The 26,678-nt window shown below is 49.7% G+C and overlaps 1 protein-coding gene across 3 annotated transcripts in view; it reads left to right on the top strand.

Moving 5' to 3' along the window:
• LOC116940920 (arf-GAP with GTPase, ANK repeat and PH domain-containing protein 1-like) overlaps window positions 1-26,678 on the top strand; it is a 124,067-nt gene that overhangs the window by 49,684 nt on the left and 47,705 nt on the right. For all 3 annotated transcript variants that reach the window (XM_032951301.2, XM_032951302.2, XM_032951300.2), the window contains exons 2-9: window positions 10,301-10,359; window positions 11,475-11,562; window positions 16,320-16,405; window positions 16,817-16,958; window positions 20,595-20,729; window positions 22,342-22,469; window positions 24,258-24,443; window positions 25,297-25,389. In XM_032951301.2, the coding sequence (XP_032807192.2) occupies window positions 10,301-10,359; window positions 11,475-11,562; window positions 16,320-16,405; window positions 16,817-16,958; window positions 20,595-20,729; window positions 22,342-22,469; window positions 24,258-24,443; window positions 25,297-25,389 (917 nt within the window). The remainder of the gene's footprint in view (window positions 1-10,300; window positions 10,360-11,474; window positions 11,563-16,319; window positions 16,406-16,816; window positions 16,959-20,594; window positions 20,730-22,341; window positions 22,470-24,257; window positions 24,444-25,296; window positions 25,390-26,678) is intronic.

Below are 26,678 nucleotides of genomic sequence, written 5' to 3'. Positions count from 1 at the left end.
CGCCGGGAGCACAACTCGAATTTCATGAGAAAAACAAAAATAATGTTCGCTTTTCAACCGCTGCTGTGCAGACGAGTGTCACGTGCAGTAAATTATCTTTATTAATTAATATCAAGAGACTCTTCTGCAGAGATGCGCACCCTTCTAATTAGCGCGGTATCTAACCCACTGTTACTGCGCTGGGCCAGCTGGGGTTTGATGGTGGAATCTTATAGCACTCTGGGTTTTTCTCGTGCAATTACGCTCCCGCACTGACATGACGCGTTCTGAAAATATTCCACCGCCAATACCGCAGCCGCCGCCGCAACCGCCACCGCCGCTCGCTGTTTGTGATGTGGATAATTGCTCTTGGCGGCTCTCTGGGATGGCAATTAGCAGATGAGCAGCGTCGTGCCGGGGTGATGAACCCCCCTCGCCTCCCCCTTCCCTGTCGGTGAGCGCCGTGACGACAACCGGCACCCTCATTGCCATGCGGGAAGGCGCGCGGCGGTGATGGCATCGGTCCGCCGCGGCCGATGATTAGTCAGCGCCGTCTCCGCTGGCGGTATTCCTCTCAAGGCAGCTTTCTCGACTCCTCGGGGGGCGTCGCCGCAGAGGGTTTGCAAATGAGGGCGTGAGGTGCTTTGGCGAGATGTGGCAGTTTTCTGTGCGTGCGTGCATTTTTAGGACGCCGTGTTTATGTAGGTATGTGATTTGTTGGCTAGCGCGCTGCCGTGTGGGGCCCCGGGCGACCCGAGTTCGAGTTCGATTCGCGGCTAAATCGGTGGCGAGTGATATCTGAACCAGTCCTGGGCGCCCTCTCATTCACAAACCCAGACTGACCAGCGTGGTGAAGTAGTGTCGAAAATATTGCGTCTATGAATTTGAAACCGACATTACATTCGTAAGCCCTCAACATTTCTTTTGGCAAATGTGAGCTTTCTAGCCCTTCCAGAGCACCATTAGAATCGACATCGGTCATGGACTCGCTCGCAAACATCTTTTTGTGAACTATGTATCACACAGAATAACAATTATATATTTACAGCTACTTGCCAATCCAAACCCGCACTGACCAGCATGGTAAACAACGTACACTGTGTTTTCTATGATATACAATCACGGCGCATTGAATCATCCTCTGAGACCCCCCCCCCCCTCTTGTCTCCACGTCATATGTAGTCCTCCCGGTGCTGTTTGTTGCCGTCTCTCACTAAGCATCATAATTGGCGGCATAACTGAGATTGTGTGAAAGCGTACTGGGGAATGCGTGGGGGTATCACGGGGCAGCATCGATTCCCTTTCAGAGGTTTTACCTTCAGAGGTAGAGGTTTTTGGCTTTGCATTTGGTAAAATTTCAAAGGTTGAAGGGTTTTTTTTCTGTTCCGACTTAAGGGTATGATTTATTTTCAAAGGTTTTTTAATTCTTCATTAGGAATTTCCATTCACATTAAAACAAATTGTATTCATTACTCACGGAGGAGCTGATAACCGATCTGCGATATCCCAGAAATATGACACTCGTGGGATCACAGAACGACAAGTATTTCAAAACAGGGTCATCATCATCAATCATCGTCACTCCACAGCACTTCACTGCTGTTTATAGTTTTATTTGTGTATATTTTAAAGAGATGTGTTTACCTTCCCGAAACTTTACACTCCTATCGTGTTTTGGTATTGTTTGTTGTAACGTTCTGACCTGCCCTTACCGGACATCTATGAAACAGAGCTTCGTCGTAAATATGCCGTCACTGCCCCGCGATCCCAAAACCCACATAGCTCTTACGGATGAACTGATCTCATTGCTCCTTCGTCTTCTGCCATTCCATAATAGCCAGACTTGCTGTCGCCTGATGATGCGAGTTGTAATTACTGGCGAAACGTCGTACTCGAATTGTAAATGTTGTGGGTTTACTCTCCAATACACCGGTGTGCTGTACTTGTAACGAATTGGCATGTTTTGTTATGGATAATATTGGTCGCGAAAGCCGAAGTGTTATCCTACCATTCCGTCACCAAGCCTTTTCCATTGGCCATCATCCCTTCTAGTTTCGTGTCCTGCCCATGCCTGCTTATGGATCTTAACAGTCAACGCGCTTCTGCGGCCGTCCGGAACGTTCTTCCTTCCAACATTAGGAAGCCACTGGAGCTATGGACTTTTAAATCTAAATTAAAAATTAACTTCTTTAGAACTGCTTTTTGTCTTTAGTTTGTTGTCCTTTCCCCGCACCTCCGATTAGCACGGTTGGCTATGTTCGGTGCGAAAGAAGTTCAAAATACTTACAACACGATGTCTCTGATTTGTTGCTGTAACGCAGTGTAATTCCAAATGTGCGTTTCCCTGTGCGTCTGTGCGCACACTCTTCGGAGCTTTTTGTTCCACTTTTTTTTGTCAGTGTCCATGATGGCAAAATCCATCTTTCATGGAGAAGAACTCAACTCATCGCGAGCAACGTGCACTGATTAAAAACGTTCTTCTGTGTGCACACTTTGCATGTTGTTGCTCTCCGTGACCAAATTCAGTTTCCCCTTTTGATCCCGATCTGCATTCAATAAAGCTATACGTAGTGCTCTCGTGTTTTCCTGTTGTATCTCTCCAGGATTATCCTTGTTTCGCAAGTTTACAAAGTAAAGAAGGCACGAGTTGTTTATTATTTTTTTCCCAACTCTTATTCTCCATGGCCCAAAGTTTAAATTTTTCCTGGATCCATCAAACTGGTCCCACGCTGCCTCTCCCGACCACAATTCACGGACCCAGGGTGAGGCTGTCGCCAGCCCTCTGTAGATATTTAATTAGATGCGGCTTGTCATAAGACATTAGTGCCGTCCGGGCAAAATGGGGGCACAGCAATCCTCCTGCTGTGGTTCCTCAGACTCCGGCAGGCTTAGGCACATGCTGAAGTGCTTTAGGAGTCTCTTAATCTCTCTCCCACCCTCAGAAAACTGTTGGTTTGTGTTAGTCCGAGCTTTCGGATCTAATGGGGGGAATGGGCTCTGTCTGTTCGTATTCCTTTGGATTCCGCGGCACATGTGATCGTAGTTACGCGCAGGAGACGTCATGTAAAATGAAACGCAGGGGAGCCGAGGATGGTTTATTCGGCAGGCGGGACTGTGTGTATGTCATGGGTAAACGAAAGAAACCATCTGGAATTGACTAAACCCAGTCGGTAATTATTATTACTACTTTAAAATATATCCGAAAAACACTTAGACGGGCCATACATTTTTAAGCATTCCTGAAGTATTAAAAACAATGAGATGTTTGTTGGAACACGTCGGTGATGATTTATTCGTGAAAGCAATGCCTCGTGCAGGGGCCTGGCTCGCAAACAAGGCCACAGGAACTCATCCTTATGGACTGCCTTAACATTTATATTGCTGCCTCAAGAACAGAAATAAAGATGGATGCAAGGAATGATTAAAACGACTTCCGTGGTTGTTCATTTTCTGTATTTTGTAATGATGATGGCGACATCCTGTCATAAAAAATGATAATGATGAGCATAGTTGGTATTTGTGACATGCTTATCGCACAAGGCTCTCATGAAGGTGCTGTGTGTCACAGATGGGTGAAGTCTGCCAGTAGGAGGTGACATGGCCATGTGGTTTTAGTAATTTAAGTAATTTGTGGGTAATTTTCTAATTTGGCAAATTTGGACCATGACTACGTTGTGTGATGTTTAACCTCCGCTGTGAAGCAAATGGAGGTTAATTTTGGTTAATTAATCAGGGCAGCCCGTGGGCTCATACCGCAAATCTGAAACAAGCGGTAAACCTGCTGACGCTTGGCCATAGGCAAGCCGTGGTTATTCTGCACAGAAAAATAGCAAATAAAATAACACGAAGCGTCGTGCCACATGCGGCGCTGAGTTTGGCAGGGGTCGGCGGATTCGGGAATTGCCAACATTAATGGGCTGTGTCCCGAGTGTGAATGCTGTTCAGGCTGCACAGCATCATGGGAATTACCCACACTGCTATGCAAGTGTCAACCGACTGAACCATGCATGTGAGCTTTCACACCAGCTTAATTTTTGATAGATCGCAACATTTCCTCTGCCATGTACTTTTAGAAACGAGGCCACGCTGACATAAACACACTCGGTGCCCTTTTCGTGGTGCGCAAGGAATGCGCTCGCACAAGTTTAGTTTATTTATTTTGGTATAGCCCTGTGAGCCATTCGGCTCTTGAATCGGGTGCAGCCACAACAAACAAAAAACAAAAACACGAACAAGAAAACATCTTAAAGTGACTGTTACTGTGCAAACAGAAAATCCATGAGAAAACACAGCAAAATATTCCTGAAAAAAGCGCCGTACACCAACGCTGTGTGCAAAAAATTCCAGTGGGATGCAAGTCAAACAACAACAACATGAAAACTTAGATTAAGGCCATCAGTCGAACTCCGTACTACAACAAAACAAACATGTCCAAACCAAAAAACGTTTTCGAAATCACCAAAAAATAAAGCCATAATTGCAACGTAACAGTGATCATAGGGACTGTGACCGAATTTTTACAATAAACTACATAAATAACATGTAACACCAAAATCCTAGAGCCATAGCTGGCTGCATGAGTTACTCCACAACAACAGAAGCATCAGTCGGAGTATCAATTTTTTCAATGCACCTTTAAGATCAGCACGCTAAATCAACATACAGATAATACTTTGCAGCGTCATCCGGAGCGAAACATTTGATTTTATTTTACGCCAATGAATAGCAGTGGCAGCTAGGGGTGTACAACTCCTCTAGAGCAGTTTTGAGAGAAGATCTCATTGGTAGCGATTCAAGTTGCAGTTTATTGGCAATAGCATTCCAGATTTTGGGGGCATCAATAGCAAAGGCCCTTCCTCCAGTTTTTGTACGGCAATAGGGAATGTGAAGCTGGTAAATGAGCGAAGACCTGAGGTCAAATTTGTTCTTTGAAACAGAGAGGAAATCCAGCAGGTAGTTTGCGGATTTTTTAGTAAGTACAATCTGAATAAATAAGATCTGGTGCACAAGCCGTCGAACATTAAGAGATGTTAAGTTTGACCCAATGTAGAGATCACAGTGGTGAGTCCTATATGGGCAGTTCAATATAAATCTTAAGGCCGAGTGATAGATGGAATCAAGCTTCTTCAGTACAGTACTTGGGGCTGATTTGTACACGATGTCACAGTAGTCAAGTAGAGGCAGTATGGTAGCTTTAATCAATTCCAAACGGAACATTGGGGGGAAGCAGTGCTTGTGTAGATACAGAAAACCAATTTTTATTTTTGTCTTTTTACCAATATAATCAATGTGATCTTCAAAATTCAGTTTTGAATCCAGGATGACCCCAATATACTTATAGATCTTGACTTGCTCTATTTGATAATTATTTAAGGAATGTAATTGGGGAAAAATAACTTCCTGCTTTAGTCCTGGTGAGAAGCATAGCACCTTGGTTCTGGAGGTATTCAGGACTAGTTTAAGAGCAACTAGCTGATGTTGTAGTTTGTTGAAATCACCCTGTAGCTTAGCAATCACGTCATCCGGAGAGCAGCCAGCAGTAATCAGTATCGTGTCATCTGCAAAAAGATTTACCCTGGAATGATCCAGGTCAGTGCCCAAGTCATTGACATAAAGAGAGAACAAAAGGGGGCCGAGGATGGAACCCTGTGGAACTCCTTTTGTTATCTTAACACTGTTTGACCTCCAACCATCTGTGAATACAGTTTGGGTGCGAGAAAAGAGGTAATTTTGTAACCATTTTACTGCGTTTTCGGAAAAACCGAGGCAGCTTAGTTTACTAAGCAGGGTGTTGTGGTCTACTGTATCAAAACTTTGGACAGGTCTAGAAAAAGACAGGCACAGCACTGCTTATTATCAAGGCTACTGTAAATGTGATTCAGAGAGTCTAATGCAGCAGATGTGGTGCTGTATTTTTTTCGGAACCCAGATTGTTTTAGATGTAATAGATTGTTGGTGGACAGGAAACTGCTAATTTGGTAGTTCAATAATTTTTCAAAAGTTTTCATCAACGGGGACAAAATTGAGATTGGTCGGTAGTTATTTGGATCGTCTTTAGGGCCCCCTTTGTCAATGACTTGCAGTAGCTCACAGATGGTGTTATTTTTACGAGCAGAATGACGTTTGGAAGGAGTCCTGGTGAAGTAATGGGACAAAGATAGGGTTTAAAAGGATACAATGATGGAGTGTAGAAGTGTCTATGAGCTGTTTCATTAGCAAGTGTAGTGGGGTAAACACAGATTAACACACAAGCGGAAGAGAAAAAAATATAAATACTTGTAGGCTGAGCGCGAGAAAACGTCTTGCCGCACTAGGGTTGAACAGCGCCCCCCCCCCCAGACAGGGACAGCAGATTTTTGGCTATTGTGGGCTCGGCTGAACCGCTTGCACCGCCTCCTTTCCCCGCCGCAGGATTGTGCTCGAGCGAGCCCTCCTTGAGCTCAGCCCACGACTGGAATGTCGTTTCTTGGCCTCTCGTGTCTCTGCTGCCCGACCAGACGGCCCCACTGAAGCCCACACAGGGGACTCTTCATTCACGACCCTTGGTCGTCTTGACGATCTCCGTGAAGTTTTCCAGGAACAAAGCTTGGGGTCCGTGGCAATGTTGCCTTGGCAGGAACACAGATTGGGGTCCGTGGCAATGTTGCCTTGGCAGAAACACAGCTTGGGCTCCGTGGCAATGTTGCCGTGGCAGGAACACAGCTTGGGGTCCGTGGCAATGCTGCTTTGGCAGGAACACAGCCTGGGGTCCGTGGCAATGTTGCCTTGGCAAGAACACAGCTTGGGGTCCGTGGCAATGTTGCCTTGGCAGGAACACAGCTTGGAGTCCGTGGTAATGTTGCCTTGGCAGGAACACAGGTTGGGGTCCACGGCAATGTTGCCTTGGCAGGAACACAGCTTGGGGTCCATGGCAATGCCGTCTTGGCAGGAACACAGCTTGTGGTCCGTCAAACTATTAACTAGGCCTCACTCAGGCTGCGCCAGGTGCACGATTTACTATGCCTCACTCAGGCTGCGCCAGGTGCACTGACAACCAGGCCTCACTCAGGCTGCGCCTCGTGCATGATTAACCAGGCCTCACTCGGGCCGTGCCACGTGTATGACCAACTAAGCCTCACTCAGGCTGCGCCTTGTGCATGATTTACTAGGCCTCACTCAGGCTGTGCCAGGTGCACGATTAGCTAGGCCTCACTCAGGCAGTGTCACGTGCACAATTTACTAGGCCTCACTCAGGCTGTGTCATGTGCAGTACTACCTAGGCCTCACTCAGGCCGTGCCACGTGCACGATTAACTAGGCCTCACTCAGGCTGCGCCAAGTGCACGATTAACTAGGCCTCACGCTGCTCCAGGTGCACTATTAGCTAGGCCTCACTCAGGCTGTGCCAGGCGCACGATCTAGCTAGGCTTCACTCAGGCTGCGCCAGGTGCATGATCAGCTAGGCCTCACTCAGGCAGTGTCATGTGCACGACCAACCAGGCCCCACCCAGGCCGCACCAGGTGCACGATCAACCAGGCCTCACTCGGGCTGCGCCACGTGCGCAACCAACCAGGCCTCACTCAGGCTGCGCCACATGCGCGACCAACCAGGCCTCAGGCTGCGCCAGGTACACACACGAGCGCACTTGACCACACCATCACACACACACGAGCGTACATCACCACACCATCACACACACACACACAGAGTGCACATCACCACACCATCACACACACACACGCAGAAACACTCGCGATTGCAATATGCGAAGATCTGTCGTGCCGTTGTATTTGCGCTGGTGTTGCAGGGCGACCACGTGCATGACTGGTCAGGAGTGGTGGGATTTTCGGAATGGTTGCGTTGTTTTCTTTGCGCTGTCCTGAACTTGCACCACACTGCCATGCCGTTTGAACAAAGAAGTCAAGATTCGCACTGTTCCAGATTTTCGAGGAAGCTCGCTGCCAACTGTGCTGAGGGCTTCTCGGGCATGTGACTGACACGTCTAGATTTTACTCTTCCCCTGGCGTACGTTATGTCTCTTAACACTTATTTATTTATATCCCAATACATATCGGGATTGTATTTTAAAAAATAATCTGCGTCCATCTTCATCACAGATTTTCTTAAGGTGAAGGCTCAATTCGTGGAACAAAACAATATGTGTGTGTCAGTCAAAAATATATTTAGATTGAGATGCTACAAAATAATTCCACAGTAACTCACCACACATACAGTCCCGTGGTAATACTTTGCGAAACCTTATCTTCTCCCGGAGTGGAGCGGTGGTGTAGTGATTAGCGCACTGTGCTTGCGAACCCTGTGACCTGAGTTTCATTCCACAGCATAGATCAGTCACGAGTGATATCCGAAGCATTCCTGGGTACCCTCCTCCATCGCCAAACCACACTGATAAACGTCTTCAAGTATGGTCAAGTCGCCCCCATGACTGACATGGCCTCAGGAGGCCATCATCCAGCAGTAGATTGATAAAGTGCTGTAAATTATAATTATACGTTTCTGTTGTTTTCCACAGGTCATACAGCGCTTTTACTTTGACGGTGCATTACATAAGCTGTTTATTTTTGTTGAAAAGTCTCTAAGCGTCCTTAACGCATATCTCTCCCTCGATAAGTGCAGGAGTGCCATATGAGGCTTCATCATGTCCATGGAGTAATCTTGTTAATAACAACTAGTAATCCAACAGTATTTGTTTAACACGTCTGACACTGCTGGTCTAGAATTTTCTCGCTTAAACAAATGTTGATCGATAATATTGATCTCTTAAGCTGATATACTTAAGCATATTTTTATTTATGCGTGGAGACAGAATGGATCTCTGCTTATCCCTCTCTAATGGGGCTGTGCTTGTGCTGTGTGGGCAGTGCTCCGAATCGGGAAGATTGATTCTGGGGCCGCACGAAGCTTCCTCCTCCTAGGAGGGAGGAATGTTTGGTGCACACTGCTCAACTGCACTCTGAGATGCCCGCCAGTGCTGGTCTGAAAAATTGCACGCAAAAAATCGTTGAGACAAAAAAAACAACGTGCAAACAGGCAGATTGAGTCAGACGTCCAAAGGCGAACAGGACCCCTCGGTCTGCGGTGATTCTCACGCCGTGCGATTCATGGCCCCCCTCCTCCACGGTGGCCAAAAGTCAGCTGCTTAACAACTCAACATTCCTTAAAATTAGCGACTGAAATGGATATTTCTTATTCTTTTTGGTGCGTGAAAAAAATATCTCAATCCCGTCAACGGGTAAAACTGTGTGTGAATACCCACAGTGTTTGTTGGCTAGATAATTTATCTCGGCCTGTTGATGTGGAAGAAATACAAATAAATAAAGCCACGTTTTTCTATGTGGCCGCAAATAGATTGGCGTCGAGGGTTAGAGTTGGAGTTCACGGTGACCCCGAGTCAAGAATTCACACGCCGTGCTGAGGCAAAAGGGCCCTCGATGATGAATGCCAAGTCGGCACATCTGTGATTAATCTGAATTATGCATCAAGATGTAATAACATATGCAGGCGGAATAGAGAAACAAAGATAGATGTTTCCGTCCGCCGCTCGGTAGAGGTGGAGTTGGTTATGCCCGGTGGTGAAAAAAGGAATTAGTTCAGTCGTTGCAGTCGCAGAACGTGCAGCTTCGAGGCCAGCGATTCTGCGGAAATGATTTCCCGATGCGCTGCAGGGTTCCCACGAACACCGCAGCGGACTCTCCTGCTGCCAATTCTTCTGCTCGGCCATTAAATCTGCAATGCCCTCATAAGAACAGCCGAGCATAACAGTCCCGCTGTATTATTGAAATTGTTTGAATTGCCAAGTGACCGTAGGCTTTCACCTGTGCACCTTAAGTGCATTTTGGATTTTGTAAATATATCCATTTGAGCTGGGGCATTTCTGCGGGAAACATTTAGTTCCTACAATCCTGCCCTGGTTGATTGCTGCAGGACTCCTGATCCTTCCATGGGTGATTCTCACGTTAACATCTCCATACATAGACACGAGTCAACATCTTTGTGTGTGAATATGTACATGCGTGAGCGAGCATCTGTGTGTGTATACATGCATGAGTGGGTGAGTAACCCATAATTTGGTAGTCCCGGTGATCTGAGTAGTCGTCCTGATAGTCCGAGTGATCCAGGTGTATGACCCAGGTGGGTTCAGTGGTCGAGTGGCAGTACCGTTAATCCCAGTTGCCCAATCAGAGCTCAGGGAATCCTGCTGATCGTTTTCGTCATGAGCTCCGTCCATTTCGTCGGATGTGCTGTACACGAGGGTCCTGGTGTGGTGCCAGTGTGTGAACACAATCTCCCCCACTCTACCCCACCCCTCATGCCTTTGCAGATTCATTTGTGAACAGCCAGGAGTGGACGCTGAGCCGCGCCGTGCCGGAGCTAAAAGTGGTGAGCGCTGGCCCTGCGTCGTGACCGCACGCACACACATGAACAACAAAGACAAAGATCCCCCGTATAGCCTTAACAGACTGTCGGGGCAAGTGCTGTTAGCGAGCACCTGTAAAGGCCGGCACGCCACACGAGCGGATTGGTGGCCGACACCACGTCTGGCCACCATTGTCTCCTTAAGTGGTGATATGGCCGTGAGTAGGAATCGAACCGTTACACTACCGCTCCCCATTCACACACACGCGTGCCCACACACGCACGCATGCACACACCGCGTTCAGGAGGACGTTCACGTCCTGACGAATTTGGCTGAAGCTCATCGCGTTGGCGATTTGCCCCGTTGACCGTTAACGGCTCTTTTGTTCAGTTCAGGATTGAGAGAGGACGTAGTGGTGTCCGCCACCTCCGATTAGCACGGTTTGTCTACATGCGGCGCGAAAGAAGTTAAACATACATGTTGTGTTGGGCTGATGGTCACCGCTACATTTGTCACTGTTCCCACACCCCAGCAAGCGTTAGACAGAGCTAAGTGCTTGCTGACCTCATGAGAATAATAATAATAATCTTGATTTGAAGCTTTCGTGACTGCAGGAATCCATACTCTGGTTCTTTCGGTAAATTCACGTAGATAGTAGCAGTTCTCCTGCTGTGTTTGTCTCACCTATTAATTTTTTATCTACATGACTTTACCGAAAGAACCAAAGATTAATAATAATAATACCATCTATGTATTCATGGGGAAAGCCACACTGAGTACCAACGACTCATTTTGATGAGGGTCCTCAATTGGGATGATTGGTATTTTAGGGCGTGTTTTGCTTGTGGGAGAAGACGTGAATGCTCGGAGGAAAAATCCACACGCATGAGGGGATACTGAGAAGTCCGCACGGATGGCTTCATGAACACACTTCCTGTCTGGCCATCCCCTGGCCGCCTCGCAGTACGTTGGGTTTTGGAGTTTCGAAAGTCGACGCGATCCAGTAACTCTTGTCTTTGAAGTGCTGAATTTCAGGTCTACACAACCGCCACCAGCACCATTGCCGCTTCCACCCACCAACGGACTTGCGCTTGTCCTTGTTGGGTGAACATTGCTGATGACGGGATGTGTGTGGCAGGGCATTGTGGGTAATCTGGCAAGTGGGAAGTCGGCCCTGGTTCACCGCTACCTGACGGGGGCGTACATGCAGGAGGAGTCTCCCGAAGGTGAGCTTCTGGCTCAGGAACAACAACAACAATCACACCGTATCAACAACAACAAATACAGCAACAACAACCACGCAATCAACAAGCGCAACAATGTCCACTCAATCAACAACAACAACCACGCAATCAACATGAACAACCTCAAACATTACCACACAACAACAACCACCACGATAACCAAGCGGTTAACAACCACAACATTAACCAATTGAGAGCTACAAAAGCACAACAACGGGAACTTAATGTCTTGCTGAATATTTTCCGCGTCATTGATAAACTGGAGTAGACGTGTGAAGGGCAATGGAAATTCAAGCGTTCGTTGCAGCCGTTAGCTCTGTGTGCGATATTGCGTGAACCAGCATGGCACCACCTCTCTCTCGCCACTCAAAACACATGACACTCGCATTTATTTAACACCAGCTTAATGCTGGGCTGAAAATATAAAGACCTTTTCATGAGGATTTACGTGCACTTTAGGGGTAGCGTGCCCAGCGCTTGCGCGGACAGCACGGAGTGAGCGGACGCAATCGCCCCGTGCTGGATATCGCTCGGCAAATGCAGGATTACTTGGCGCAATCACATGGAGCAAACGGGCGCGGAGCGCGGTGGGACGATCGCATGGACCACCTCTTGGAATTCACGCGTGGGTTTCCATTGCCGCGGAAAACAAGTTAGGACCAATGAGCCGACATTCCCAAGATGTATGTAACGATGTTTTTAACGTGCGAGTAAATGTCGACGCCGAAGCAAACGTTTCAGAAGTCACCTTGAGAGGGAGTTTAACGCCTTCCCGTTTTCGAGACGTCTGCAAATTTGCAGGGTGGGTCCTGGTCACCGCCGAATCGCGGAATGCGCAAGCGGTTCGCGTTCATTTTGTTTAGAGAGGCGTAATGCTGCTGTTTTTAAAGACATTGTACTCAGCACAAATAACTGTAGCGACACATTCTATAATAGCTTGCGCCAAACTGTGCCACACGCCCTCCCGCATGGCCTTTGACTTCCGATTCCGCTCGAAATCGGAAGAAAAACTGGTGACGTACAGGTACGTCATCGCAACAGGAAAGGGTTAATATATTGTGATTAAAATCCATGTCGCCAAGCGTTTGCTACTGCGGTGTGATGGTTGGCACGCTGGACTCCTCCCCAGCCGCCTCCGTCTACCCGGCGGTCTAAATGGCTACACTGCAGTTAGTCGATCGGAAAGCTCGCACGTGGTGGGTGCAAAGTGCGGGCACTGCCACCTCTACCAAGACGTCTGGCGAGCGTGGAAAGTCAAAAGTACCCTCATGGGGCTCCCGACAGCTCCCTCCAGTGAAGGAATTTGCTCTTCCGTCAGCAGCGAAGCGAGCAAGCAATTGCAGGTCTGCGCCTTTTTAGACGTAGCGGCTAGTTCGACACACACACACACACACGCACACACGAGGACATCTGCCGCATTAGCGACGACCCATCCCGGCTTGACAATCCGGCGTGAGTACACCGTCACCTGCACGCAGCTTCCGCACGGCGGCCGGCAATCGGCTGACAGGCATCGGGGGAGTGCTGTTTGTACGAGTGCGAAGTGGACGCACTCGAATCGGAACCGAGTCTTTGGTGGCCTCGTGGCTCGCTGTGCACGCGTTGCCCTGGCAACAGGACAAACTTCACAGAGCGGAGTCCGAGACATGCGCAGTGCCCCGTGGGTGCACGGGGGGGGGGGTCTCGAGAGCGGCCCGGTGTTACGCCCCGTCTGTGTGTGGCTGCTGGGTCGGGTTGACTGGCGCCGTTGTCGTCGCTGTTATTGATAGAGCAGCTCCCCACTTGAATGTGAATGGCAAAAAAGGCAACAGCTCCTCGGTGTTGTCGGTCGTGCACCAGGGTATTGATTCAACGTTGCTCTCTATCTCGCATCCTTCATATCCTGGCCCATCGCTTTGAACCACCTCTTTCTTTACCCGGCCACTCAGTCTTCGCCCTGTTGCTTCCACGCTCATCGCGTTTGTCCTGCTGTGGTTGACCTCTCTTCTCGTGCGTCCTTGACGTCCTTGCTATCTGAGTTGACTTTCTCTCCGCCTGTCTGAGTCGGTCGCCCACCACCCATGCCTTCTTTATTGTCTCTTGGTTTCTCGTCCAATGTTGTCTTGTTTATCCCTGAAATCCACATTTGTGTGGTGCACATCTGCTCTCTATTTAAATAAGTAGATAAATAAGCGATGTTTAATATTAATAATCATTGCCCTTTGTCAGTCCACTGCTGGATATTGTCCTCTCCACGGTGTCGTTTATAGGGGTTGTCTAACTATACTTCACCACCTTGGTCAGCGTTGGTGGGTGAAGAGATGGGGGATGGTGGTAGGGGTGGTGAGGAGGAGAGGGGGTGGTAGGGCAGAATCAGTTCAGATATAATTAATATTAGCCGTGGCTAGGAATCGAGCTCAGGTTGTGGCAGGTTCATAGCGCAGTGCGCTAACCGCTGCACCACAGCTCCACCGCCTCATCATGAATACTGTAATACCGCCATAACAACACAAAGCGATTAAAGAGGAGAGGCAACAACAACAACAACGACGTGTGGATCGTGGTTGAGCAGCAGCAGCAGCAGCATCGGCACCTGGGCGGTAGTCGTGTCGGGCGGGTGGAGTGGGGGGGGTGGCGTCGTTTCGGGGGACGCTCGACGGATCGTTCCGCCGAGCATCGCGCGGCTGCCGTCGGCTCGCTGACGTCATTCCCGCCCCCCCCCCCCCCCCAACTATTTTTGATCGCCATGGCGACGGACGCTGCGTATCATTCGACCTTTTGCCAAATTGATTTGCTGGAACCTGGCACGCTGCGCGTCGTCGTCTGTTCACAATGCCCAGCCGCTCGCTCCGCCTTCTTAGGCTGCCGGTCAGGACGCCCCGTCTTGCCGTGAGCCGATCTCACCGATCCGTGACACGCTGCCTCCTCGGTGTTGCGCTCTCTCCTGGACTGCGGAGCTATCAAAAATGTTAACGCTTACGAGGTGGTCGGATCGGCTCAGAGGTCAGAGTGCCGAGCCAGCGCTGCCGAGTTCCTGGGTTTGAATCCACGTTCCGGCTGCCTGTGATGAAACTCGTGTCTCAATTGTAGTGACCCGATGGTCTCCGCCCAGTCACCAACAAGGGTTGCACTAAAAAGAAAATCGCCCATCGCATGACATTTGGCTCTGTAATTGACTGGGGAAAATGCCTCCTGTCCCCTACCGTGTGAACCACAGTTCAGTTGAAGGGATCTCTAACGTAGCTCTGTGGTCTCCATTTCTGCAGGCCATTTCCCAATTGCTCTGGTCTGCGAGAGATCCGCGAATGGATGCTTCACCTCATGACGTGATGCCGAGCGCAGAATCGGGCTGCAATATAATTTGGAGGAAAGTAAAAAATAGAAATAAATAAATAACTTGTTTTTGCGCGAATACAACATTTATAGCGTACCACGGCCTCCCCGCTGTCAGCCGTGCTTAAATCAGCCCCGAGATGTTGTTGTCAACAAAGGCCGACAGCGACACGCAGCTCGTGATTGCTCAGGCAGGGCGAGCGGGCAGGGCGAGCGGGCAGGGCGAGCGGGTAGGGCGATCGGGCGGGCATCCCTTCGTGTCAGCTCTGCTCATTTCCCGCGCACTCCCACCTGTGATGTGCCAGCACGAGCGCGTTAATCAGAGCCATGCCGCACGCGCACCCGGAGATCAGAGCGAGTTACGAGCGTAGATCGTGCAGACATGCTGTGCGAGAGATATGAAGTGACGCCAGGTCCTCCGACTCGCTGGTGTAATGATGAGCACGCGCATCTGCAGTGCAGATCTCCCGTCGTGGCAACGCAGGTTTCTTAATGCCAACCTCACCTCTGTCCACCCAGCAATGTTAATGCGTGCAGCGCAGTTTCTCGAATCCACAGGTCGCGTGCGGTGGTGTAAAGTGCGGGTGCTCCCACCTCAAAGCGGCCTGGCCCAGTGTGCATGAGCAGGGCCAAACTGCTAGCTTAAGAGCGGCTCTCTAGAACTCCCATCTGGTGGAGGCTCTTCCACGGGCAGTGGCGTTAGCAAGAAACCGCGGGGCTGCACCTTGCACCACCTTAGCCTGTAACGGGAGCACAACAGTACCTGGTAAAGGAAGCGCTCATCTGCTTTGTTTTTTTTCCAACGAAAAAAACCTGCGGCGTGCGTCAAGAGCTGCGCGGCCGTCGAGAGTGCGGCACGGGCAGAGCGTGCGGTTGGGGGGGGGGGGGGTGGGGGTGGTGGGGGGGGGGGCATCGGCGACTATCGGAGGTTGAGCTCGCAAAGCCCACGGCCCTGCCGGCGAAAATGTTCCGGTCAAGTGGGCCCGAAGTGAGTGCCGAGGCGTCTTGGGTCGTTAACAAAACATGCACTGGCTTGTTTCAAGCTGCCACCTTCACTTTAGTGCAGAGTGAAAGGGCAAAAGGAGAATCAAATAAGAGCCTTTTATAGCAGCGCTGATCGTTTTGAAAATACGGCCGCGTTTTAAAATCTGGTTGCGTTTTTCCCCCCTCTTCGGCATCCCTGCTTGCGCGTCTGACCTCTGACCTCTGCGACGACGTGAGGAGATTCCCAAGCACGGGGCTTGATTGATCGATTGACCGATTAATTAGTCGGCCCCTTGTTTATATATTGGGGGGGGGGGGAAGTAAACACTCAGCACGTCTGAAATAAATGAATGTATCTCGGCAGCTTGTTTTATTTTTTTGCGGCGTGGTTGAGCGCGATGATGGGCTGGGCGTGAGACTAATGGCGGAAATCTCCTCCGCAGGAGGTCGCTTCAAGAAGGAGATTGTCGTGGATGGGCAGAGCTACCTGCTCCTCATCCGCGATGAGGGAGGTCCCCCAGAGCCACAGGTAAACCAATCTGGTGTAAACTAAATATTTGTTCCTCCCAGTAAACATTCGTTTCCCCCCACCCCCACTCCCTGTGTAACGGTTGGCGATTAGGCGTTTGGAGTTTTGTTATTCCGTGTTTTGGGAATCCTTGATACTACAGTTGGGTCATATTGGATGACCTTTACGAGACTTATCGTGACGTGACCCCCCCCCCCCCCACCGCCGTTATGAACAGATGGACAGAGCTAATGCACAAGCGTTTTCTTATCTCAGTTGGCAATAACACTGGTGCTGTTGAACCTGCGAATATATTTTCCGAAACAGACTCCCCACCCCCCGCCAAATCCCCCTCCCTTGGCCCCTACCGCACCACCCCCCCCCCCCCCCTAACAACTCCCTCTGCGGCGCGTGCCGTGTGCCGGGCGGCAGTTTGCGTCGTGGGTGGACGCGACCATCTTCGTGTTCAGCCTGGAGGACGAGATCAGCTTCCAGACGGTGTACAACTACTACAGCCGCCTCGCCAACGTGCGCAACATCGCCGACCTGCCACTGCTGCTGGTTGGAACGCAAGGTGACGATGAAACGCCAGCGCGCCAGAACGAGTCGCCCCATCATCGTCATCATCATCATCGTCATCATCGTCATCATCGTCATCGTTGTCGGCGTCAACTCCCTATCATGGTTCATGACGTGGAGCTAACGCCGGCCTCAGGCGTTGTTGTTGTTGTTTGTTTTTCTGCGTTCCCTGAGAAGAACGCGGCAACAACTACATTGTGTATGTATGTTGAACTTCTTTCGTACCGTACATAGCCAACCGTGCTAATCGGAGGTACGTGTCGGCTTTTGCGACGATTATTATGATTCGTTATTGATATTTGGGTCACGCTTTCCAAAGTTGAAGGTGTGAAGTACATTCTCCTCCAGCCGACACAGCCAATTGCAACGATATTAACCGTAAAACTTTATTAATCACAGCATACATGTTAATTTATTTCCCACACCTCCGCTTAGCACGGTCGGCTACGCATGGTGTGAAAGAAGTTACCCAAGCGATCTGACCCAAAAAAAATCAAGTATGAACCAACCATGTTGTGACTTTGATTACATGGTATGGTGCTACGTTGGGTTTTATAAATATTTAAAATAATGAGACGTGGTAGGGTTCAGAGGTCAGAGCGCTGTGCGGGCACCGCTCAGATCGTGGGTTTGAATCCTGGCAGCTGTGCGAGATCAAACTGGGTTCTCAAGTGTAGTGAGTTGATGTCATCAGCCCAGTCAGCAATGACTGTACGCGGAAACACATTTTCTTAAATTAATCCCAGCTATGAGAATTTCATATTTTCATTTGACTATGATACGATGAACATTTACGTCTGAGGGAGGTTGGAGAAGTGCTGCCCTCTAGTGCACGATAGTCCCGTGACGTTTCAAAATCAGTTCTTCGAAAACTTCTTCCACGAGACAGTTTTTTTGTTGAGCGTTCCTGATGGATTCTCCGTCTCATTCCGTGACTTCGGTAGCGCAGTTGGGGTAACATTGAGGAAAGACAAAAACAAACTACAGAGTACATGTAAAAAAAATGTGCCCGGTGGGGTGTTGAAAATTAGTTATTATATTATCATGCGTTCTCATTTGACGTTCATATTTATTGATAGAAATGTTAAATGTAGTTAATGTTACGGACATGAAGTATTGTGGGGTTTGTATTGCATTGTAGATTATTTGGGATTGAAGAGCACTCAGACAGGAGTCAAATTTACACCCAGAGCCACCGCTCTTAGAGAATATTCGTCATTATTAGCCATAATCTATGCATCGTCATCATCGGTCATCCACCGAAGCTTTCCCTACCTCTCACAGTCCTGCAATACAACAGCTCATCTCGCACACGAGCATGCGCTGATTTTATCGCCCCATCTCTGGACGTGCTTTCGGGCCTGTTATCCCCAATGGATGCCATTCCATCATAAGTCTCGACCATCGGTCAATCATCCCTGCCCATTTTGCTTTTCTTACCGGTCGATATGATGTCTCTAACTTGTTTCATGCGTGGATGTTTTCGAGTCCATGTGGGGGAATATTGCCAATGCAGAATTACTGAAGTCTTTCAGAAGTACCAGTGCTGCAATTCACAGCACTGCGTCAACTGCGGCAGAAATGTAACATTTTTGAGCTGCTCTATCACCGCCGCATCCATTGTGGCGGTTGAGATTTAGACTTGACTTCCGAACAATTATAGATAAAATATCTCACGATGATGACGCTTCTCCAACCGGGGTGATTTCGTCTCAAAGATCTCACGATTGGCTGTCGAAACGTCCGGAGATTAAATTACTACGTTTGGAGAAGCTTCTCCTTTGTGAGATCGTTCCGATGTTAGGCTATCACCACACGCATCAGCTGCACCGATGAGTGATGCTCTGTGACGACTCGGCGGTCTTCACAACCGACCAGTCGCGCGCAGACGGCTTCCACTCCCAGCCAATCAAAAGCAGACACTTTCAAGCATCAGCGAATTAGCTGGCAATTCCTGCGTACAGCCATCACTCTGACCTCGGCTCCTAACCCTTGACCTCACCCTTATCCCGCAGGACATGAGGATTTGTGTGGCGTGTCAAAATTGTGCGCTTACATGCTCATGAACAGGTCAGCGGTGCGAGCGTCGTTGCCATGGAGGCAAGATTGTCCCGGGGGGGGGGGGGGGGTGGGTGGGGAGGGGTCGGGTCACAAAGGGTTCGAGATTACATTTATATATAACGAACGGTGAAATCTGAGCACGATAGCCGCACGTGTAACGAGCTGGAAAGCCAATTCGTTTTAGGCAGCCCCGTGCAGCGCGAGCCCGAGCTCGAACGCACGCACATCTGATTGTGCTGGGCACACAGCGTGACTTTCGTGTTATCGTTATATATTTTTTTTCTTGGAAGAAAAAAATAACAACACATCTGAGCATCGGTGTTGGCGAGCCGTGCGGTTGAGTTTTTGTGGAGATTGCGCTTCGCTGTTTTGTAGTGTTTCGTGACGCATCCTCGGGACGGGCAGGGGTATGGACGAGCGAAGTACAGGGTGGTTCATTTACAGATGGGTCAAGGTACCGGCCCCTGCAATTGCTTGCACATGCCACTGCCCACAGGGGATCGTCCAGTAGAAGGAGCTCTCCTGGAGGAATCCCCTGTATAGAGCATTTGGCCTAGTCTTCCGCACTCTATAAATACCCCGCTAAAATAATAGGAAAACATTATAGACAATACCATATTTTATTTGACAGCCTCCAAATGTCTCCCACCACTCTCAGTGCGCGAGTTAAATCTCATAACACTCTCCCCTCTAAGATATCGAGCCGGTCGTTTCACAATTATCAATCGGCTGTGGAGTAGAGGGTAAGAGGGTCACCATATATTGGTAAACCTATCTTTGAATGGATCACCTGGGTTTTTTATTTTTTTTATTTTACAGGCACAGCAATCGGCAAGCTCGACACGGTTTTGTGTGACGAGGCGGCTTCCCTGCGATTCGGGGCTTTTCCTTCACGTGCGCGCTCGCGTATGTGCTCGTGTACGTGTTCGCGTGCGAGGTCACGTGTTTGGTCATGTGTGCGCGCGCTTGTGACTTCGCGTGTGAGTTCGCGTGGTGAGTTCCTGCGGCTGGGGTGGTCGGGTCTTGTCGACGCACACGAGCGTTATCGCCGCTCGCCGGCGCCCGCTCGCGTTAACCCACTCGAAGCGAGCCCGCGAAGAAATAGGCCACCGCGCAGAACCAAAATAGCAACGTGCCACATCGCGGAACCTCGGTGCTCGGCGGACCGGAAGAGCCGCGTGGAGACGCCGCGCGAAGATTCTTGGGAGGCTTCCCTTGCAGGGGTGGGTGGGGGGGGCCCTCGCTCGCTCGTGCTAATGTTGCGTGGCCGACATGAAAAATTAATGCTTGCTCCTTCCACTGTTACGTGTCAGAGTGGGTTTGGTCTCCCTGTTACACTCAGGGTGATTGCTTTTTTTATGACGGTGCCGCCTGTGAATCAGAATGTTTAATTATGCTGGAGGAATCCAATGAGCGATGAAGCTCTTTTTCGCAGATGTCTGGTAGGTCCAGTTGGCGAGGTCGTAATTGTTGACATTGCCACGATCGTCACCAACATCATCATCATCGTCATCATCATCACGGCCGTTACCGTCTCTCATCACCGTCAACGTCCGTCTACCTCCGGCAGACGCCATCAGCGCCACGAATCCGCGCGTGATCGACGACACACGTGCACGCAAGCTCTCCAATGACCTCAAGCGCTGCACCTACTACGAAACGTGCTCCACCTACGGCCTCAACGTGGAGCGTGTCTTCCAGGATGGTAGCACACGCACGCTCGCGCTCACACGCTCACACTCCCACGCTCGTACTCGCACGCACGCTCGCACGCTCACACTCGCCCCAGTGAGCAATGGAATTATCGGGAACTCTTACACACCTTGATACGGATGGTGGTGGTGCGCGCCTGTAATCGAGCAGTGTGGAGGTGAGGGTTGGTAAATCACCGCAGAGATGCTGTGAAACTCCCTTCCCGTAGACATCGAGGAGGTGCCATACCCTGGCTCGCCAGGAGAAGGCAGTAGAGTAAAAAAGATGTGGACTGCACCCGTTTGGGATAGAGTGTTGAGTGAGTGCTGTGCGGCGTGTTACAACTGGATATAATAATCAGCATTTTTAGTCTTATTATTCCTGTTTAACACGTAGGCTTTCGCGACCAATATTCATAATACAGGTTTTTTTGGGTTAGATCACGTACATATATAAATGTGTCGTTAAACCCGCCACGAAATTTATGGCTATCGCCTGATGAAGCTAGTTGTAGTTAATGACGAAACGTCGTACTTTCAGATTGTAAATGTTGTGGCTTTGCTCTCCAACACACCGGTGTGCTGTACTAGTAACGAATGGACACGCTCTGTTTACGTGACAAACCTTACTAATTGACCGTTTTGGGTGGTGGCGGGTTTAACGACATATTTATATATTTATGCGATTTCACCCAAAAAAAACATGTATTATGGATTATTATTCCTCCCCCCATGTTGAGGACTAGTTCGATTAGATTGTCCGATTTCTCTCAAACCTACCGTGTTCAACATTCGATTCTCAACTCTTCCCCCTTATTTTCCTGCATCGCTCGACTCTTGAGCAATATATTTTCCCCAAGTTCCTCTAACCTTGCTCAATTCAGGAAATGTGTCGACTCTTACCTTGTGGACTCTGGATTCGTGCTCGCCATCGCTGTCTCTCGAAGTCACTCCCATTGCCTCTTGCCTCAAGTTCCCACAAACTCGCTCAATGCAAGAAGTCACGCCCTTAGCTGCTGCTGGACTATCGTTAGTTGATCTCTTGACTTTTTATTATAGGCCTCTGGGACTGTGCATATCAGCACTTGCAGTTGTACTGAAAAATGTTTAGCTCGCTCAACCACACCGATTATTGGTGGTGATGCCACAATGGCGCTTTGTGCCAGGCTAGGTGCACTCTGACGCTGTGCTCATTGTCGCACGCTAACTCATGCGATATGACAGGACACGGCGGGCATTATGGGTGAACAGACCGGGACGGTTCCTGCCACATGCATCCCTCCTGCTACTCGCTGGCCCAACTCTCTCGTGTTTTAGCTGAGTCCACCTGCGAAACGCATGCACGCGCGCGTTTCGCATGAACCTGAATGCGCGCATGCCTTAGTCCCAGCACGTGCACGACTCGGGCGTAGCCAGCAGGTGGCAACGCAGTCCCACGCTGAACGCTTGACCTATTTATTCCGACTGTGAGAATAGGGGAGCAACGGCGTTGAATAGCCCCGACCATTTGCATTGGCCGATGGGTGCGCTCGGCCACAGAGCTCGCGTGGCGGCGGTATTTCGAACGCAGCGGTCTCTCCTGCGCACCTTCGGCGATGAACACACGTCTCTTTCCTCGCTGGGCAGTGGCTCAGAAGATCGTCGCGTCCAGGAAGAAGCAGCAGGTCTCCATCGGGCAGTGCAAGTCGCTGCCAAACTCGCCCAGCCACACGTGCGTCTCGTCGGCGGCGATGCCGCCCGTGCACGTCAACCAGGTGAGGCGGTGACGGGGCGTGTGTGTGTGCGTGTGTGTGTGTGTGCGTGTGTGTGCGTGTGTGTGCGTGTGTGTGCGTGTGTGTGTGTGTGTGCGTGTGTGTGCGTGTGTGTGCGTGTGTGTGCGTGTGTGTGCGTGTGTGTGCGTGCACGTGTGCGTGTGTGGGGATCGGTAGCACAGCGGGCACTACGAGCCCGGCGACCCGAGTTCGATTCTCGCTCACGATCAATAACGGTGGTGAATATTCTGAACCGGTCCTGGGCCTTCCCTCGGCCGACTCGGCTTCAAATGAGCAGCGGGTGCGGTGCGTAAACATCGCCACTTGGGAGACAAGGGCGGTCGGGTGTGGTGCTGGCCACCCACCCCCTCCTGTGCTGTGCTGGCCTTCATTGGTCCTCGCTAACAGCACTTGCCCCTACAGTATGTTAAGGCTATACAGGAGATGTTTGTCTTTGTGTGCGCACAGCTAGGTGAGTGTGTATGTATGTATGACCGCGTGTTGTAATTGCATGAGAGTACGTGAGTATGCATGAGTGTGCAGAAGTGCCTGTTGGCAAGTTTGTGGTTAAGTGTGTGCATGAGTGTGCGTGTGTCTAAGTACGAGTGTGCGTGGTGCAGGAGTTTGTGGATGTTCAAGTACTGATGTGTGTATATTTTAGTGTGTGTGTAGGCGAGTGTGTGTGTGCATATGCATGTTTGTGTGTGTAAGTATTTGCACGTGCAGATAAGTGCATGTGCAAGTGTATATATGTGCATGTGCGTGTATATATGTATTTGCATGTATTTGCATGTGTGTGTGAGTGCATGCCAGCGTATTTGAATGTATGAATACATAAGTGCGTGAACGTGTCATATCAACCCTGCTCTGTGCATTAATCCCAGTGACCCACTTTTCACTGCCATGTGCAGTGATAGCAATTGCCGTGTGTGCACGGTGTCGGCCTGTCGTGCACCAGCGTCTTAGCTGGGGAGACAAAGGTGGGTGGGCATGCATCACACGATGTAGTGGCCCCATTACCACTTCGTCCAGCGGGGCCGGTGGCGGAGTGTGATTGGCATGGGCCCTGGTGCGAGGAATGAATTGGGGTGCCGTGGCAAATTCCGTTTTCCTAAACTGGAGGGGTCTGGGCCACGTCTAAGAAGTGGGAGCCAGTGCAGTCCCACCACCCTGCCCACGCGATAGCTAGGCCACTGATCTAAAGTCATGGTTTGATGCACGTGTCGTTGGAGTTCGGAGTCTGTTTAAATCGATGAATTGACGCGTCATTATGTGCCTAGTCCTTCTGCCCACATTGCTCCACAATCTCTTGAGACCACGTTTTGGAATCTCGCCAAAAAAAATGAATACGTCAGATGTAGTTTTTAACGTGTCGAACCGTGTAAAAATATATATACACAATCAGCCGAGAGCATGTGGAGGGCGTTCATTAAAAAATAAATCACGAGCTGGTCCCATATGTTGACAGCAGAGGGCAGTGCAGCCAAATTCATGATTATACTGTTCCACGCTTCAACATCAATTCTCCCCACCGTCACTGACCAGCACGGTGAAATATGATCCAATAACCACCACAGGAGGCCTTCATCGATTGGTGGACTGACACCGGGCTGTAAATCGCTGTTCAGTACTTCTAGGTGCTTTCGTCTCCACCGATTAGCACGGTTGGCTCCGTACGGCGCGAACCAAGTGCCACATGCATGCATACAGAGAGGCAGTTGGATTCGAATTGGCTGCCTGGAGCACTGGAAATATTCCGTGACATGAGCTCTGGACATGCGTGGTCTGCAGGTGACTATAACGAGCAACAGCACCGTTGGCGGGGGCGGCGGGGGCGGCGCCAGCGACTGCTCCTCGTCGATGCCGTCCACGCCCAGCACGAGCCAGAAGGAGCTGCGCCTGGAGACGGTGCCCTCCTCCTCGGGCACGCCGACGCCCGTGCGCAAGCAGTCCAAACGCCGCTCCAACCTCTTCACGGTAGAAAGGCTGATTCTCTCTCTCTCGCTCACTTGCACAGAGGCGCAATAGCCTGGACCAGGCTCGAGCCACGTGGCGGGCTTGGTGCGAGCTCTGGTGCTTGCAAGGAATGAAATGGGACCTCCCGTAGAATTTCACCCGGCGAACTGCGCCCCTCCGGTCCATGGGCCCCGGTGCAGTTGCACCGCCTGTATACCCGATAGCTAGGCCATTGACCGGGCCGCTTGGGCAGTTGGGGACATTTGGGTTTATGATAATTGTTGATGGTTTTGTTTGTTACCTTGGGTTTTCAGGTGGATTGTGTCATTTTAAAATGTGAGGTTGGTTATTTGAAGCTACAAGCAAGCATTCCCACTTAATCCCAAGAATCCTGAGAAATAGGTGAGATAGAAATATATGTGGATAGATAGTCATCATTTGGTGATCAGGAAAGGGTAAAAAATTTTCGTAGGTGCATTGCAGCACCATGAGCATCACTCTGAAAAGGGAATTTTCCAAATTACTTTACACTTTTTGCAGCATTCATCTCTAAAATTGAAAAAATGTAATCACCATCGATACTAAATTACAATTACTCATATATACTACCTTAATAAGAAAGCAATAACACTCTCCTACAGGCTGTTACCAGGTTGAATTGGGGAAATGTAATTGAAACGATAGTGTAATTGAAATAAAAACTCTTGTGTGTAATAGTAAATGGGATATGGGGAATTTCATGGACCCCCTCATTCTAATACACAGCAGTCGTAGTTGTCCTGCACTCATGAGCCTCCTCCTTACGAACCGCTCCCCTCCCGCCCCAACTCCTCGCCCCCCCCCCTCCCCCTTCCCACCACGTCCTCCTCTGCAGTCACGGAAGGGCAGCGACACGGAGAAGGAGAAGAAGAGCGGAGAAGGGAAGTCCGATAACATCGGCAGTGGCAGAGCCATCCCCATCAAGCAGGTGCGTGCGCTGGGCTGGCCGCATCAAGACACTGAACTGGCACCGCTGAGTACCTGGGTTCGAATCCAGGTGTCTGCCACCCATGGTTAAACTGGATTCGCAGTGTAAAGCAATTGATGGTCTCAACTTGGGTTGATTGCCATGCAATGAGAATTCTTTGGAGGAAATATGAAATGTGCGGGACCCCCAGCGTGGATAAGAGGCAATTGAACGGGCTTCAGTAGTAGTTCTATGACGTCATCTCCCGGGGACTGTTCTCTGTGAGAGTCCAGTATGTTAACCTCTTCATCTCATGACCAAGATGATGCAAGCATCACGATATAATTGTATAATGGGGACAAAATATATTAATTCAGAGGCATGTGCCGCTCTCCCAACAAACTAAGATCCCGGCCAGTGTGAACAATACGACCACATGGCCCTATCGTGCACTCAATGTATCGAACGTGCCTGGTGCCCTAATTCATGTTTTGGCAAACGTGAACTCTCCAGTTTAACACGTAAGCTTTCGCGACCAATATTATCCATAATAGAGGTTTTTGGGGTTAGATCGTGTAAATGTAAAACGTGTCGTTAAACCCGCCACCACCCGACACAGTCAATTAGGAAGATTTGTCACGTAAACAGAACATGGCAATTCGTTACTAGTTCAGCGCCTGATGAGACTGGTTGTAATTATCGGTGAAACGTCGTACTCGAATTGTAAATGTTGTGGGTTTACTCTCCAACACACCGGTGTGCTGTACTAGTAAATAATTGGCATGTTTTGTTTACGTGACAAACTTTACTAATTGGCTGTGTCGGGTGGTGGTGGCGGGTTTAACGACACATTTATATCCATACGATCTAACCCAAAACCTCTATGATGTGAACTTTCCAGTTATTTTAATTAAATCCTGCCAGCGTTTTCTTCACAAACATAGGCGCCATTCGCCAAAGTGATGCCAAGCTGCGATGCATTTCTCCCGTTTTGTCAACTGATCAATGGAACCTGTGGTGTAGAGAAGATCCTGATGGCCGGAAGGGGGCGACAAGAGCCATAAGTAAACACAACGGTGTCTTCTTAATCTATCCCCTCCCACTAAAACGCTGTTCTCATTCATAGACGCAGGCATCACTTTCCCACTGCAATATCCGGGACGTTGGCAGGCTGGAGTCAACGTGGGCTGGTAGCCACAGCCATAGCCAGAAGGTGTACAGGACGTGGCGTGCCAGTTGCAGTGGATGTATTTACGGCTCGCCGATCTGAACACAGCCGTGTAGAAAATTTAATCCGCGCGTAGAACACG

Source organism: Petromyzon marinus, chromosome 10 (assembly GCF_048934315.1).
Source record: "Petromyzon marinus isolate PM22_M1 ecotype Great Lakes invasive population chromosome 10, UKy_Petmar_22M1.pri1.0, whole genome shotgun sequence".
NCBI classification, from domain to species: domain Eukaryota; kingdom Metazoa; phylum Chordata; class Hyperoartia; order Petromyzontiformes; family Petromyzontidae; genus Petromyzon; species Petromyzon marinus.
This window is presented reverse-complemented; position numbering and strand designations above follow the sequence as displayed.